The following is a 17,503-nucleotide window of genomic DNA, read 5'->3' as shown; positions in this document are numbered from 1 at the left end:
TTTCAATATATAATACATTTAAACTGATAATGATATTTTTAGGTGGCTAAAAAACGTTTTGTTGCTGGCCCCCATCCACAGCAGTACATTGCTTAGCTGCCATGTTGGACTCCAGACCTGCTTCTCCAAACTGGGGGCTTGCTGACCCACGTCTTCTGAGTGTATTATACCAGCTATGGATAAGTACCATATACAGCCCCGCTTCGAAAAAATCTTAACTACCCCTTTAAGGGTTAAACATATTGGGAGTATGTGAACAATACATGGCAGAATATCAGTTTATACACTATTGTTTATGTCATAACAATTTTCCCTTCAGTGTGGCAAATGTGTAAAGGGTCACAGTCAAGGAAACATTTGAAAAACATGGCAGGGGGGATTAGATTATGGCACATCTTGGAGGGGGAGAAAAAGGGAAGGTAACAGCAAAACATGACCAAAGAAATGCCAACATCACCAGCATAAAATCATGACTCTGGCTCTTTGTTCATTTGATGAGGTAAATCAGAGTGACTCAGAGGGAGAGGGGTTGGGTCAGGCATTTCAGGGATGATGGGGGATTTGTAAGGGGGAGGTGTTAGGATTGGAACATTTCCCCTGAAGCCTTAAATTCAGCTCAGCAACGCTCAAGCCCCCCAAAACCTTGTCAGTTATACAACCATACATTTTCACTCAAAGAATAGCAAAGGCCTCGTTGACAAAGAATTATGCATTGCATTAACAAACTAACATATCATCATATAACAAAACACTTGAGAGAAAACAGGCCTTGAAATGAAGCAACATGTGAAAGCTCTAAAAACAAACGTAGGAATTCTTCAACCTTTCCTCTAACTTCTTATTTCTGTGCCATTGCTGGAAAGGCTAGTTTCCATGGCAATGCTCAACTTATTTCTCTCCATTATATTTCCTTTCTTTCAGTGTTTGAGGGCTGTGTTTCACCTTGAAGGCTGAGAGGACAGCAGAGCGCGGTGTCACATTTAAGGAACAAAGACGAGCCGCACCAGGAAGGATTTTGCAAGTTTAGTGCGTTCTAAGAATTCTTTGGTTTTGTGAAATAAGTTGTCAAAGTCAGGAGAAGAAAAAAAAAAACTGTTCTGGGGACCTCAGAGATAGTTCCTCAGAGATATGGGCTGTATGTGTGACTGAGGGCGATGGAGGAGATGGTAGTGTCGCTATCTTTACTTTGCCATCTGTCACTATGGTAGAGATGCTGCAAGTGCAATTTCAAGCTTTATACCTGCAGCCCACCAATTACTGAGGAGTTACCTCCGCTCACTGCGTGCCCCACTTACAGTATGTGGCTGACATTACAAATGGTTGGTTATTGTAAACTCTCAGTCTCTGGAGCACTACTTAACTCAAGTGTTTACCATATAAATTCTGCCCAAAACAGTGCTTTGAAATGGATTATTTAGATATTCTGGGGTCAAATGTTATATTACAGAAGTCAAAAAACTTTTTGTTTACCCTGAATTCATTAAATATGCACTTTTGTTACATCATTTAAACAAACCATGTTTGGTGAGTACTTGCTGTCTTCTTAAGTTTGTACTTTTTTCAACAGAATGCATGATTTGTATTATCATATTTCCTGGAAATGACATACGATGTAGCCAACAGCAGCATGTTATTTGCAAGGTCATTCACCGTCAGCTTCCCGGTCATCTCCAGCCAGCTGCCACTTTATCAAACAATAGGTTTTTGTAGTAAAATAAGTTGGTAATGTTTTGATAGCTTCTTTTTACAACTTCATGAATTCAACATCCATTGCAGCACTTTCAAAGTGAGCCACCGGAATAAATAGAAATTGGGTGTCCTACAAAAGTTCAGCTCAAAACAGCCCACTCTCTTATCAGCTTCAAGTCTAAAATGCTAACATATGGGCACAGTTTTAGTTTTCTTGAGAGACTAACTGTTATGTCTCCTCTTGTCACCCCAAAAAAACATTAAATTTCTGGTAAACAAACACATCTTGTGCATCTCTTTTCCTCCCACCTCTACTAAAATTGGATCTTAATCATGTTGCTGGTGCTCGGCCTGGCAGTAAATTACTCATGGCCTGTCAGACACTAGATGTTCCCTTATACCATAAACATCATATGTTAATCGTGTTGTCATAGGCGTATTACTGATGCAAAATGAGTTTGATTTAGCGCCGTCTGCACAGGTTGCTGCTGTAGACTACTTCTTAATATGCCTGCTAAGCCATTTTGCATAAAATCAAATCAGTTTAAGCTCTTACATTGAACCTGACTTGCAAAACCGGAATTCAACCCAACTTTCATAGTCACAGTAAAGTAGTGATACTCAGCTTATGCCCCCCCACCCAAACCATTTTCTAACTCACAATAAAAATAAAGTGATTCACACTGAGAATTGTTTTTGCATTTTAAGTATACATAAGGTACCAGAGTGCATGAAACAGCATCAAAATTGAGCTTGTTTATCAAAACAAGTGTCAAAACAAAGTCCTAAATAATCGCCTTATGTCCTAAACTCCTCCCTGGCCTCCTGTAATTTTGCATAAGTGGCCCAAAAACAAAGCAAGTTGAGTATCCCTGCAGTAAAGTATTGTTAAAACAATACTGTTAACATTTATTCCTTCTGCTTGTGTTGAAAGTGCTCCAATTGACAAGGAACGACTGAACTGAAATGTACTACAAATATCTAAATAAGGTGGCAGCTGGCTGGCAGGAGATCGCCAGGGGAAAGTTTCTGGAAAATAACCATCGCTCATAACAACTACTTGCGGTTGGCTATCGTGTATGTCATTTCCAAATAATATCACACAATAAAACATGCTTCCTGTGTAAAATGTGCAAACATAAGAGCACAGCAAGTCGGCTACTCGCCCATCTTTTAAGTGGTTACACCTTCAGTCTGATCTCAAGCACACAGCTGATAGCTACATGGTTTGTTTACATGATAAAAGAGAAGGACATATTTAACAGATTCAATGTGGACATAGATTGTCGAATGTTATGCGACGCCTGCTTGCCGTTAGGACATGGTGTCAAATCACTGCTGTACTTGCAGCCTGCAGTCGAGCTAAAGCCTGAAGGCCATCACTCTCCGTGACCGTCAGGCAGTGGCTACTAGAAAGATAATGAACGTCAGCCCTCAAACACAGAGCGAGCCACATCTGAGCACTCTAATCAGTTATCAAGTGAACCATCTTGTCATTTCCTGTTGTGTGACCCAAGCCTACTGCACCCACAGTTTAAACCTATCAACAGCTTCAATTGGCTGTCCCCTTCTCCACGACTGCAGCCTCTTCCCTCTGTATGCAGCTCTAATTGCTCAGTTAACACCCAGGCAGGTCGCTGACAGGGCGAAGAATAAGACATATGTTATTCATAGATGTGTTCTCCTGCTGAAAGCTGCCAAGGCCCACAGTCTGATATAAAAGACGAGGAGCATTTGATGGATTTTTAACGTGCAGGAGGTTGTCAACGGCAAACCCAAGTGAGCATGAGATATTTAGTTGTTTCATTTTACATCAAAAAACCCTCACCCTGGTTCAGTCGGCAGTGTTTGCACCAAAACCCGGTCTGACTGAGACCTGCTCTGAAGCAAACAGTGCTGAAAAATACACACAACACGATTCCAGTGTGTGGGCGTCTCTTTCTTGAACATTGCAGCGCTGCAATTTAAGCATTAAAGCGCGACAGACTCAAAGGTATTCAGGCTGACTGATTGAGTTTGACTCCATTGATTTGAACAGCTGAGGCAGTGAAACCACGTTTAGCCCACATGATGAAATTTTCTTTATCTTTACCCACACGCCACTACACAGCGCTGTCAGTATGACTCACCCCCCCACTTTTTACTCAACATGAGAACAGGGCAGATGGATACTGATGCGGTCTCTATGTCTGTCTCCTGACAAACATCATTATTCTGCCGATCACGTCGACTTGCTCGCATCCATTTGAAATATTTAGCGCAAAAAGGTTGTTTGGAGTTTGAGCATTCTATAATTCAGCTTTGATTATGGAGATGGAAAATCCAACGGCGTGTCCGAGCATATTAAATGTTCCCTTGCTTGCTCTTAAATCATGCTGCAATAGGTACAATAATGACCGTGTAATCTTGTGCAACAGGGAGAAAAAAAGCCTGTTTCTTCAGACATGCGACGCGATAAGCTGTTTACAAACGCTGCATTTGCTGCCGCCGCTCTCAGGGTAAGCGATTTATTTTGACACAACGGGATGATGCCCCGCCCATATCCTGTCTCACTTCGAGTCATTTACTGGCTACGGTCAAAGTCACCTCCCTGCAGCTCCAGCCCGCCCAGTGTTTCAGCCTCACGATGGTATAAATCTCACACTCGCATACAGAATCTCTCTCTACCTGTTGCAGAGATAAAAACATCCACTTCAGCACCTCCCTGCCTGTTCCTGGCCTACTTAATGGTCTGTATTTTTTGTTTCATGCCTCCGCACCAGCGACAACAATAGATGTTTTTGGGCTGTGTATCCATCCGGCCATCCCATTGTTGTGAACGCGACAGCTCAGGAACGTCTAAAGGGGAATTTCTTCAAATTTGGTAGTCAAAGGTTTAGGCCACTGTGACCTTGCTTGCGTTGCATTTTTGTAAACCTGACATCTCAAAAAGGCCTTGAGGGAGTTTCCTCAAATCTGGCACAAACGTCCATTAGGACTCAAGAATGAACTTATTAGAATTTGGTGGTGAAAGGTCGCTGTGACCTCACAAACCATGTTTTTGGCTATATCTCTGAAATGTTTATGCTAATTATGACAAAATTTCACACAAATGTCTATAATGATAAAGTGATAACATTTTAGATCCAAAGGTCAGCTTTACTGTGAAATCTGGCGGGACCCAAAGTTCAGCAAAAGCACTTTTCTGGTCACCACCATATCTCAGGAACAGAAGGGAAGACATTTGGTGAGACACCTTGAAATTGTGCTGATATAGATCTGTGCTGCCGAGGGGAAGATGTGTGTGAAGCATCAGTGTTTGCACGGACATGGATGGAAACTATAAGTGCAACTTGACTGGTTAGCGGAGGCATAAAAGTGCAAGGCAATAATTCTATCATGTTGCTGCTAACGAGCAGATCTGAGGGGTTCATTTGCAAAACAGATATGTTATCTGATAGATCATGTGCTATTAGTTTAAACTGTTATTTATTTTTAATTTTTTAATTGTGCCTGTATCTGTTTTCACAAATCAACTCTTTATCTAAAGTAAGTGATTAAGAAATGACTGGGTAAGGTTAAGACATATTATGAAGCATCCATGCTCCTGGAAGAAACTGATAATTGCTTACTGTTTTAACTGAATAAAGAACCCTTTCTCCTTCCACTGCTTTCAGATTTTAATTGCAATTTCAACAAGATTTAGTAAACATGGAGAGTTTGCAGCCAAAGTACTGAATGATAAAATGCACCACTGACCAGTTTTGAAGTAAAATGGTTATAAAGCATGTGAATAGTGTTGAATAATGCAGTTCTTTGCTTTTTGATATGTCCATTTAACAGCAGACCGAGCTGACAGAGCATTCATTTCTTTAGTGCCAACAAATTTAATAAATGATTCCCCTGACTGATCAACCACTGTAACTGCAACACTGTTCAATAGCAGTCATAAATACACGCTGAGCGCACACCCATCAGCCACAACATTAAAACCACTGACGGGTGAAGTGAATGACACTGATAATCTCGTTGCAATTCAATGTTCTGCTGGGAAACCTTTGGTTCTGGCATTCATGTGGATGCCACTTGAGACGCACCAGCCACCAAAACACTGTTGTAGGCCAAGTACGCCCCCTTACGGGAACTGCACTCCTGGATGGCAGTACTCCTTCCCAGAGGCAAATGTGCCATAACACACTGCAAAAACTGCTCGGGAATGTCCTCAGGAACATGACAAAGAGCTCAAGGCATTGACCTGGCCTCAGAATTTACCAGATCCCAATCTGATCAAAGACCTGTGGGACGTACTGCTTTGGGTGGGTGGTGCGTGTCCAGTAGCATACACATGAATGCAGGGACCCGAATTTTCCCAGGAGGAATTTGTTTTGTTACTACGGCTGGTCGATAGTGATAATAATCTTGATATAATTTTTCTTGACAGAGATACAATAAATGTTTGATAAATCTTTGATATAATTGAACGTCCATCGAAGGGGGCGGTAATGCACCTTAAACGCCACTTTAAACGCCAACCAGAGGAAGTAGTACTAGAAGAAGACGAGACTAGCCACCGAGCTAATGCACACGATAACATTATATAATGTCAAGTAAAAAGCTATTTAAAGTTAGGTTTTTTTTGTATGATTGTTTTGACCCTGACTGAATGTGCCACATAATATTAGCTACAACAGCTGTATAGTGAATTCAGCTAATGCTAATGGTAAGTTAGCATGTTAATGAGACTGATTGGTGGCTAATAGAATGATGTGACGTAACATGACTAGACTTCAATAGATTACGTTGTCTGTTAACATGATTTGTGAGTAGTTAGATTTTAACTGTGTTTTAAGTTTTAAGACTCTTTTATGGGAAGTGGCCTGCAAAACTGCCCTGCCCTGGATAAGGTTCCAACTCAAATACGTTTTTGTGTTTTAATTTTAATTATTAAATTAATTTACATGAAATTTTCATGGTTGGGTCTACAAATGATGTACACCAAGGTGACGTGGAATTTATGTGCTCTCGAGTGCCGTGTAGGCTTTTGCCTTGGTTACGCATTGTTCGGCATAAAACAGAAAGTTATGTTTGAGGGGCTAGGGAAGCTTGAAGCAAATTTTCTGAGTCTCATCTCAAGGCAACATCTAAAGTTATCAAAAGCGTGAGTTTTTGTCACACCGTTGCCATGGCAATGCAGTATTCACTACCAAACAGGAAGTTATTGTAACTTCACTTTGAATTGACTGATTAGCCCCAAATTTCACAGGTGTGATTGGGGTGCAGCCTTGAATGTCAATTACCTGTCATACTCACTGACAATTATCCTTTGATTTACATTAAATTTATATGGTTTGGTCTAGAAATGATGTACACCGAGATGAAGCCACAGGGAGTACAGGAAGTACAACATCATGTCAAATATCTCACTTTAGGGTCCAAACTCTCTGTGTGCATTAACTGACTTTCACAGAAATGAAGGACTGTGTCAGTCAGAGTTGTGCTAGTACCCCCAACGTGCGTGGGGTTGCGAGGGCTTGTTCATCGCTTCTTGCAGCTTTAATACTGCATGGTGTTTCTTTTATCTTGTGTTTTTATGTCTCATGTAAAGCACTTTGAATTGCCTTGTCGTTGAGCGGTGGTATACAATAAAATTGCCCTGTATTTTTGCTCAATACAATCAGCAGTCTTTGTTATTATCCACACATTTTTATAAATTGTTATCCATTTTGCTATTCATTTTCATTTTACGGTCCTATTGCTGATTTGTGATCATGCAATTACTTTGCAAATTCACCCCACCATTACTGCAATTTTGCTATCATGTCTGACTGCCACATTATTTCCATTGAAATTGGTCAAATCTGAGTCAGAGGAATGTTCTCTGTACTAAGCACCACACTTGAGATTGAACGGCAGTAATATTAAGGACACGCTCCTCAGGATGGTGTGCTGTTGAGAGATTTTTCAGAGGATGCTGACCCAAATGCTAAACCTTGGGCTGTTTACTCATGGAGGACGACTAGCTACGAGAGATCAATAAAGCATCACACAGACAAATAACTGACACCCCAAACCCATCAACCGGCGGGTTTGATCCTGTGCGAGCTCTGAGTCAAAGCACGTGAGGGGGGCTCAACACTCGAGGTCATCCCTCATCTATCATCCTATCTCATCGTTTCACTCGGCGACCTAAAAAGAACATTCGCAGGTTGCCTCTATAGCATGTCGCCTGATGAATTATTGAGGAGCTCGTCAAAGCTCTGATCTTGTCGGAGTAAAACCGATATAGCGCCTACAACATCCTGGGACTGATAAGTAGCTCTGAGGTATGTGAGAGAGAGGGGAAGTGAGGTCGTGCTGAGGTAGAGAAAATGAAAGAGATTTAATAAGCGGAGCTTGTTGTTCGAAAAAGAGACGCTTGTATGATATTCTTGAATTGTGTGTACAATTAGTGTCCATAGATTCATGTCTGTCAGTGTTCATGTAAATATACATGCTTTTGTTTCCACAGTATGATTCTTCTTTGTGCCCACTTCCTTGGTCTTGTCATTCTTCTGACGGAGGCTCATTAATAACACTGGAGGATCCAAAGTAAAGCTTTAATTGGGTGATGTAATTAGGGCTCCCTAACAAAGTCAAAGTTTAATTAGCCTGGTGGGAAAGGCGGGAATCCTTCATGGGAATTTCACTCCCTCGATTTTGCATCCTCTCTTCCTCTTCCCTCTTGCGTTTTCTCTCCGTCTCTCTGCCTGTTTCTCTCTCCTGCTTTGAGCGCAAAGGAACGTGACGCAAATCTCAATGAGGGTCAGTCCTTCACAGCGCAGTCCTTCCAGCTCTTTCTCGCTTGTCTCCTCCTCGGGTCCTATCCTTTGCTTCATCCTGCACTTTTGTCTATTTTTGCATCCACTTTGAGCTTGTCAGCGAGTATGTGACTGTGTTGCCCTGCAATCATTGTCTGAGGGTCATCATTTAGCAGCAGACAGCAAAAAAAACAAACACAACTGAGTTGTAAGAGAACAAGTTGCATCTCTTGAATTGTGTGTACAGCTGCAGGTAAATCCATCTGTAAGCACATCCACAGGCTGTATATGCTGTATATACTGTAGGAAGTATTGATCCCCATGAATTCATAGCAGTCATATCTCGCCCGGCTTAATAGGAAATCCTCAGCTGTGCTTAACACTTTTTCTTCTTCCTGAAGGCAGTTCAACAAGACAGAGCGGCATTCTCAGGCGGAATTGAAAACCCTGGGAATGGCTCCTATCATACAATGACTACAGGCCTGTGTTTGTGGAGTCGTGATGGAGAGGGGACATGTTTTGTGGACAATGTTGATTCTTCTCTCCCCGTCGTCAGTTTTCTTACTGAGGCTTATCCGACCCTGCTGGCTCGCCACGCCGGAGCTCTCGTGGCATCTGGAAGGTGCGATACGGAGCATGTGCGTGCCCACGAGCGCGATTGTTTTTTCTCAGGAGAGACGGCTGCAGAGAGAAAACTTTACACCCACAGAGTGAGAGAGACAAGTGTCTGTCTGGTAAGGTGAGCATGTCTGCCACCGTATGTGTGTTCGTGTGGGCATGCGAGAGAGAGAGGGAGAGAGAGAGTTGCGTTTCCCCATGGGAGATTAAGCCTGGGCATAGCATCCACTGAAAAACTCTCATTTCTCCTTTCGATAAGAAGGGAATTGAGTCTCTATTTCGGTCCCAACCACCTACAGAGAAAACCGCAAGAGAATGCTACACTCGAGTTTCTCAGCACAGGTTCAGATCCGTTTCTCCTCACACAAACACACCGCTATAATCTCCTGCCATTTACAGTCCGACATATATTCTATTCAAACCACTAATCCCCATTCCTGAAAAAAACTTTAGCAAAGTGAAGTGCTCTTCACTCACACAGGCATTATGTGACTCTTGTTCATATTTTATTGTTTACTGGAGGTTTGCTCTGTGAATTTGATTAGATTTGGAGCAAATCTGGCCTTCATGATGTATAATTTAAGATGGATCCATGAATGTACATTTGTTATTATTTTGTAAAGGCATAAAATAAGTCTATAATAAACTGTAAATGCTCACGTTCTTTTCTTTTGTTCACAGCGGTTTGTGGTCTGGGGAACTCCAGAGGTAACATGTATAAATGGTGCTTATATGCTTTTAACAAAGCGACAATGTGTGCAATTAAAGCATACTTAATTCAGCTTCTAGGCATGATTTCCCAGAGAGAGCAGAGTGTGATATGATTAAAGACACAGTGGAATTAAAAACCCTATTTGCCAAGTTTTAATCCTGTCACCATGTGCTATTTTGTTCACTCATCTCTGTGACGTGATAAATAAATGTCAAAAAATAACAAGAATTTTGAGTATTTTTAAAGCAAAACCCTTGTCACTCTTGGTACTGATACAGTATTTTTTGTGTATGTTCCTTGCATATTTTACTGAACATGTTTAACTCACTTTAATCTGCACAGCGATCTATAAAATGCAAATATGGTGCACATTTATTAAGTTAATTTTAAAAGACTGCTTACGCCCCAGGTGTTATTAAGTGGGTTCCAGAAGAACAATTTCTACTATTTGAATGAGCCTTTCTCACAGAAGATATTATGATATGTCATAGTTGGACAAGCACAGGTGCTGCTGATAACAATGGCTCTGTTCTATTCAAGTGTTACACTGTGCATCATGCCAGGAGCTTGAAATCAAAACAGCTAAATGGAATTAAGCCATCACTAATTTCATCATTAACACTTGTGCTTTTCCTACTGTGACAAGTCAGAAATGTAAAAAAAAAAAAAAAGGCCTATTCCAAGAAGTTAACTCGGTAACAGCATGTGTACTGGCACTGTTTTAATGAAAAGTTTCATTGAGGAAATTTGTTTTTTTGTCCAACCTACACCAGTCATTTCAATCTGTGATGCCATTCAACAACAAAAATCTTGTCAGACACGATCTTTCAGAAAAATAAAGGTTAATAGATGTGGATGTTAATATCTAGATTTTGTCTCCTACATTTTTAGGGAGTCGTACTATTTTGTCTCATATAGTTTTTTGGGGAATCCATCTATTTTTGTCATTTTTTTAAAGCTATTTTGTCTCCTACAGTTTTTTTAGAAGTCATTTGAATCTTTACCCTAAGTGGTTCTTGGCAGTTTTCAAGTATGGCCGGCTTAATAGAACTAGAAACCACAAAGGCGGGGAGTAAAACACATGGCCTTTAACGTCCACCTCCTGTCATGGTGTCAGAAGATTACTTGACCCGCTGTTCGCACTAACAGCGCCTCAGCCACCAGGCCTGCCAGGCTACAGCTGTGTGCTGCACGGAACAAGCTGCGTTTCCACGTTGGAACTGTCCTGCCTTGTTAAAATTGGGGCAGGAGATTGGTGCAACAGCTGGGTAAATGCCAGATACCACCACTTGGCTGAGCAATTTATGGATCGCGGTGCTGCTGACTGCCTGCTGCTTTGAAAGCAATAAGAAAGGGGGGTGGAGGGTACACATCTGGCCAATCAGAGCTGCATACAGAGGGCTTTGCAGTCACAATGTGTCGTATAAAAGTGGAGTAAGGGATATAGCAGTATAGCAGTTTCTAGGCTGCACTTTGTTTTTGGATACCAAGTACAATGAAGACAGAACTCCCTGAGTTGACTCACCATTTCCAGGCTCACACTCCTCCAAATCTTCGTCATCGCTAGGACACTCAGCTGATGCTACCAAGAGGTCATCCGCATTCTGGAGAATCAAAGACAGAAAGCAGAGGAGAGAGTCAGGACAAATTGTACCAGTGGAGATGATACAAAGAGTCTCAGGCAGCCACAGTGAAGTCTTTGGCTCCTCTGATAGCTACTCACACACAACCAGTGCAAACAGCAGAGACAAACTTCAAAAATCTTTATCATTGTTATTCAACATCTTCCAAAAAGAAAATGGTGGGGGTTTATCACCAGAATTGATTTAAGGGCTGTGCATTCTCTCTGTTATTATTCTGCGGCCTGTCCATAGTCATTTATTAATTTGGCCTAGTGATCAGGCTTCAGTTTCCCTGCAATATCTCTATCAAACATGCACTTACATTTCTATTTTAACCATGCAATCAATCAGCTGCTCTACTTTTCCTGACTCCATATAAAACAGCAAATTGTTGGATCAATTAAAATGTGCACTTCTTGAAATTGAACACCCCGGGCATCAATAAATGCCCACGGCAGGGTGTGTTTGTGGCTATAATCCAATGTCTTGCTGGCTGAATGTCAGATGTCTGCATCAGCCTCCTGCAGTTGTCACAGTTGTAATATAGTGCAACATCTGTGACACACTTGTAAACCCTGATTCAAGTTTCCCTCCGCCTCCGAACATCCAGAACAGCCCACAACATGATCTCTGAGTGTAATTTATCAGATAAAGAAGTGTCACATGAGGCCCACTAACCCAGTATACTGAGAAACGCTGGAGGAGAGCTGGAGGAGTGGCTCCAAACTCCACTGTGACCTGGTCTGAACTTTTCTCATCACTTTCCAAGTTGAATCCCAAGGAGACAACTTGAAACTGTCTCGCATCCATCCAGATGAATCAGAGAGAGCACAAACACCTGGGAGTGCTTTCCACTTAAGACAGTAGCAGCAAGAGTGTAGCTTGTGATCTTAGTTTTATAACACTCTGACACCAAATTTGGGTCAGAGCGAGACAAGTGATGACTCTGACTGTTTCATGGAAACCAGGAGTATCCAAGCGGTGAAGGGAAGGAAAAATCAGGCCCCCCACACACACACACATCAAAAGGTAGATCTTTTATTCTAAGCATCAAAGTGCATTATTCTACCATGATCAAAGCTGCGGCGCGGCGGGTAGCTCAGAGCTTTTGGAGAAATTGAAATTTCTGTTTCCGCTCGCTTGCTTTCCGCCACCCTGGCCTGTCTCCTGCTGTCTGCACTGTGTCTTGGCGGGTGCTGGAGATATTCATTAGAGCTCCATAACTCCTGTTGGCTTTGCCCATCGCGATATTTAGAGTGCTATTACTATGTTTGCTCTAGCACAAAATTACACAGGATGGATTATTAACTACCCAAAGGACTGGATATATATATATATATGACTAGAGGTTAATTTCAAATGTACTTTTCAGCAGATGAGTGATTCACATTATACGGCTGTAATCTATAATGCTACGAAACTGGTGTGTCTTCTACCGAGAGCCCATTTGTTCTAAATGTCATTATCCCAAAAACAAATGCCCATTGCTCAGAGGTCCAGTTCATCCAAAAAATACACATTTCCTGCAGTTAAGACAACAAATCGCCACTTTATATGTTCTTATTATGTTTTTGTAAATCATGGAAATGTTGTGATGAATGTGTTGTGATGTTTAGACCAATAAAAACACTTATCTAGGGTTAGAAAAAGAACATCTTATGGTTTAAACACCCACATTTGGGACCAGTAAGTCAAGAACCACTGAGAAACACTGAAGGGTCAGTAAAAACACAGTGACTGGTGGCTCAAATGCCACGCTGTTTGATGTTTTGAGGAACGGGCAATTTTTTGGGGAAATTTTTTGGACTGATAAGGCTTTGGAATTTGGGTTTGTTGGAACCAGTTATCCCAAGCTAGCTTTAATATTTCTTTATCTGATTTCACATTTTGGTAATTGAGGATGATACCCAACTCAAATAATTAATTTCCTGTAATATACTGTATATTTGGACTGACTGGCAGAATGTATGTTTGGTGTAACTCAAACTGCATTGAGCTCCTGAGCAGCCACATAACCAGAGGCTACATAAAGCGATGCCTAAATAAAGGCTTTGTGTCTGTGTTATTTGAAGCCACTATATGTGGGATTTTGATTTTGAATCTTATTTGGTTCCAGACCTCTGAATCACTGTCTGCCTCTCTGGATTTCTTTCATTTCAAATGCTTGTGTTTTGCTCACCAGTGTCAGTTATTCAATGGAAAAAACAAGATCATGAACAAAAAGTGACCAAAAATGGCTACAAAAAAGTAAATAAGCATGTATAAGACTGACAGCCAAAAACACCTCTTATACTGGTGTGTTTCTTTTAACAACATGGCAAACATTTACTGCTCTCACATTAACTACATTGTCCCTGTGTGCTTCTGACAGGATGGAAACCACAAACACCATTAACTACATTTACATGCACACCAATATTCCAAATACAATATTCTGAATTGGATATGGTTCTTAAACAGATTATTCTGTTTGGATATTACAAATAAGGCCTTTCCTTTTTTTACAAATTCTGCATTTTCCAATTCATGTGGGATATGCCACTATGCCACAGATTAAAAGTGCTTACATTTCTATAGATTAAAAATGCAACATTAGGTCTTAACAACACAACATTGCATATTAAAAAAAGAGGAATCCAAAGACATTGTGACTAGCTATAAGCACCTTACTCTTTTAGCCACTTTAATGGACAATGCTGTGTACAGGGTACAGCCTTCTTACACATTTGAAATTTCAAAATTCCATACTTTTTTCCAGATTTCTCGGTAAAACAATTACAATAATTTGTGACATTTCAGTAAAAAGATGTGTATCATGTAAATAAATTATGCAATTAATCTTTTGTTTTCATTTTTCTGAATATGTATGCCATCATGTCACCAAATAATTTCCAGAAGGTTGTAGCTAGGTAATGTAACACATACAAATGAATTACATACAAAAGACAAAACCCAAATAAAAATTCAGTGCACTGCATTTTATTTTAAGTTGCACAAAATGAAAAAAAAAAAAGTAAATTAAAAAAAATAACTAGAAAAGGAGGATGAAAAATCAGATTGATCAAATATTCTCAATTTTACGTTTTAGAAAATAGAACAGTGGTAACAGTCTTGGAAACATAAATATTTTTCCATACAATAGTTTCCATTTTCCATACTTTTCCAGACCTGGAAATTTATAAAATCTAATTCCATACTTTTCCATACTTTCCATACTTGCGCAGGAATCCAAAGTGCTGAGTTACACTTAAATTTTAAGTGCAACTCAGCACTTTGTAAAAGAATTGTGTAACATACAGAGTACTCAAATTTGAGCTGTTCACATGAAGTATCTGTGTGACTGAGTTGTATGAGTCGTCTGTTCAGCTATGATGCACACCACCGCTCATGCTTAATACATCCTTTTTCTTCGACTTATTTCAAACTGCTTGTTGCTGTCATAAATATAAAGACAATCTGTGCACCATCGGCTTTTTTCCCAGGACAGAAGAGCAAATGTAAAGGACTTCATACACTGTCTGCTGCTGAACAGCTGTTCAATGTCAATGTAGTCCTCCACCTTTCAAGACCTTTAGCTTAATTTTACTCGACTAGACTGACTGCAGTTTTAAAAGAACGTTTCTTCTTTTTTATTTTGTCTCTTTGTTGAGGGGAAGCAGACAAGCTTGCCAGGCCTTCAACAACACCTCACAAATAAGAACAAAGTCAGAATAAAAATGATCCAGTTACACTTGGACTGTCTGTCTGAATGATCAGGACTCTGTTAGCCAACTCTACACCCAAACAATGCCCTCATGCTTTTGTGGTTGCAGCATAATATCTTTGATCATTAAAACATGTGGATGAATGACTCATTGGTAATGTCTATTCATTCTCAAGTACATATCTTTAATGCTATTTTGGGCCATTGTGACAAAACACTATGTTCCGCCAGGTACATAATAATAATAAAGAAGAAGCTGTAACAATATATGAATACTAGCTGGAAAATAGATTCTTAGCAATAAAAAGCACTCTAAAGGTGGGAGTCTGCTTTTTTATGACCCGACATAAACGTCAGTCAGTGAATGCAGCGCACATTAAGGCTTGTAACAACAGAAGCAGACAACACTCGACAATACTAAAGTGGTTCCAGATAATTTATCAAACGGGCCCGTCGATGGCTGCCAAGTTCACCTCGCAGACCGTTGCTGTAAGAGCTCGTTATATGCTGATCACGGAGGAATATTTCTGCCAAGAAGTCTGGAGGCCGGAGATATGATATTGAACTGAGCGGATGGTTACATGTGACATGTTAGAGTCAGGTTCCATTGATGTCATCTTTACAGAGAAGGGCGCAGAAACACTAAACCACAGAGCATTTGTCTACATAAGTCATGCCAGCTGAGCAGTCTGGAGACAATGTTGCCTTCAACGGAGCTTTGACCGACCCTTACATCCAAAAAATCTGACTTGCTTGTAATTACATGGCACTGGCCGACTGAAAGAAGTCAAGGAAAACTTCACTTGTCAACAGAGGGGGAATAGTTGGTTAGCTGGGTATCAGTACGCAGTACCTTTAAGGTATCACTAAAATCACATAGTACCAAGTATCAAAAATTACCCAGCCAAACTATACCTGCATTCTTTCCTTTTTGTACTCAGATCTAGGATAAAAAGATTTTGTATTTGTATGGTTTTGCTTGCAGTCAATTACTGCAAGCTTTCTTTAATTTAATGGCCATGTGATTGGCTCACTACTGCAGGAGCTATAACCCACACAGTCTGTGATGTGATGAAGGCAAGTACAGTGTATTTTGACAGAAATAGCAGTTCAGTGTTAGGGATGTTAATGGTTAACTGACGATGATATACTGTACAGGTTACAAATGCTGGTCTATGGGTTAATTTTTCGACTGTTTCACATGGGTATGGGAGATGCTAGATAGCTTGATTACTGCTAATAACACTGTCCAGACCCAACAGCGTTACTGTGGAAACATTGTGCTCATCCCCCCTTTTTAGCACTGCCACCACTGTTAGCAGTGACTCAAAGTCTAGTGGCGCTAACAAAATTAACAATGCTTTAAGTATTTCGTGGTTCAAAACGTTGTGCCGACTCTTGTCCAATCAAAGTAGCTGGCTCCAAAAGTTGCTAAAAGTTGCTAGGGGATGTTTTACTTGCACTGCGCATTAGGTAGCATCATAATAACAAAACATTTAAACATTTGGCATGGCGCTCATACTACAGTGCAGCAATTTCTTGCACTTCCAATGCAGTGAGCAAAAGCTTCACCTTAAGCATAGAAATTCACTACAACTGGACTCCCTTCAAGAGCAGCATCTCCTGTCTGTAACACAGCGACTGCACGGCACAAGAGGAGAGAGGGAGAGAAATCTCGTGCTGATGGCGAAGCAGCTGTGGACTATGATCACTGAGCATTATGCGTGGTAATGGATCACAGTATATTTCCGTCTTTTTCATAGTGACCTGAAAAAGTCGCTAAATTTGTCGCTTCCTAAAAAATAAAGTTGCCAAAAGAGTATAAAAAGCTGCTAAATATGGCAACAAAGTTGCCAAGCTGGCAACACTGGTTCAAAATTAAGCCACACTGGGGAGAGGTGAGGGGAGAATTGGGCTAAATGTTTCCTCAGCAATGAGTTCGGCCACAGGAATGGTGTAAGCAGCTATAATCACTGAATGAGCAGCACCGCTAGCTAGCTGATGACAGGCATGTTTTCACGTATTGATGTGGATGACCCACTGTCTGTCAGCCAAGACAACAGAATATAAAAGTCTAGATTTAACAAAACATCACAAAACATTAAAATTTCACCACCTCTCAATAGATGGGGATTTGAAATGCAGTGCTGTGCTCACTGAGTCAATTGAGCTTGGGACAAAAAGGAAACGCTTCTTGTATTTCGCATCCTTTTTTTCTTAAAAATAAACGGATCAGTTACCTGATAATGGGCAGCCTTTCCAAAGCAAGATTAACCAAAACTGACAGACCTATTCAGTGTGCCAAGATGCCACAAAACATTTGAAATGCTGACTATACTTATAAAAATAAATGCAAAAAAAGAGGGAGGCTTAATTCAGGAAA

At 40.6% G+C, this 17,503-nt stretch overlaps 1 protein-coding gene and 1 long non-coding RNA gene across 4 annotated transcripts in view; one reads left to right on the top strand and one right to left on the bottom strand.

Moving 5' to 3' along the window:
• Positions 1-8,661, top strand: part of LOC121961973 (uncharacterized) — a 104,029-nt gene extending 95,368 nt beyond the window's left edge. The window contains exon 5 of the long non-coding RNA XR_015775615.1: positions 922-8,661. This is a non-coding gene — a long non-coding RNA (uncharacterized LOC121961973). The remainder of the gene's footprint in view (positions 1-921) is intronic.
• Positions 1-17,503, bottom strand: part of nrxn2b (neurexin 2b) — an 883,386-nt gene that overhangs the window by 5,094 nt on the left and 860,789 nt on the right. For all 3 annotated transcript variants that reach the window (XM_088073122.1, XM_088073124.1, XM_088073123.1), the window contains one exon: positions 11,321-11,399. In XM_088073122.1, the coding sequence (XP_087929248.1) occupies positions 11,321-11,399 (79 nt within the window). The remainder of the gene's footprint in view (positions 1-11,320; positions 11,400-17,503) is intronic.

This window comes from Plectropomus leopardus, chromosome 23 (genome assembly GCF_026936395.1).
Source record: "Plectropomus leopardus strain MGB_pleo_1.0 chromosome 23, ASM2693639v1, whole genome shotgun sequence".
NCBI classification, from domain to species: domain Eukaryota; kingdom Metazoa; phylum Chordata; class Actinopteri; order Perciformes; family Serranidae; genus Plectropomus; species Plectropomus leopardus.
This window is presented reverse-complemented; position numbering and strand designations above follow the sequence as displayed.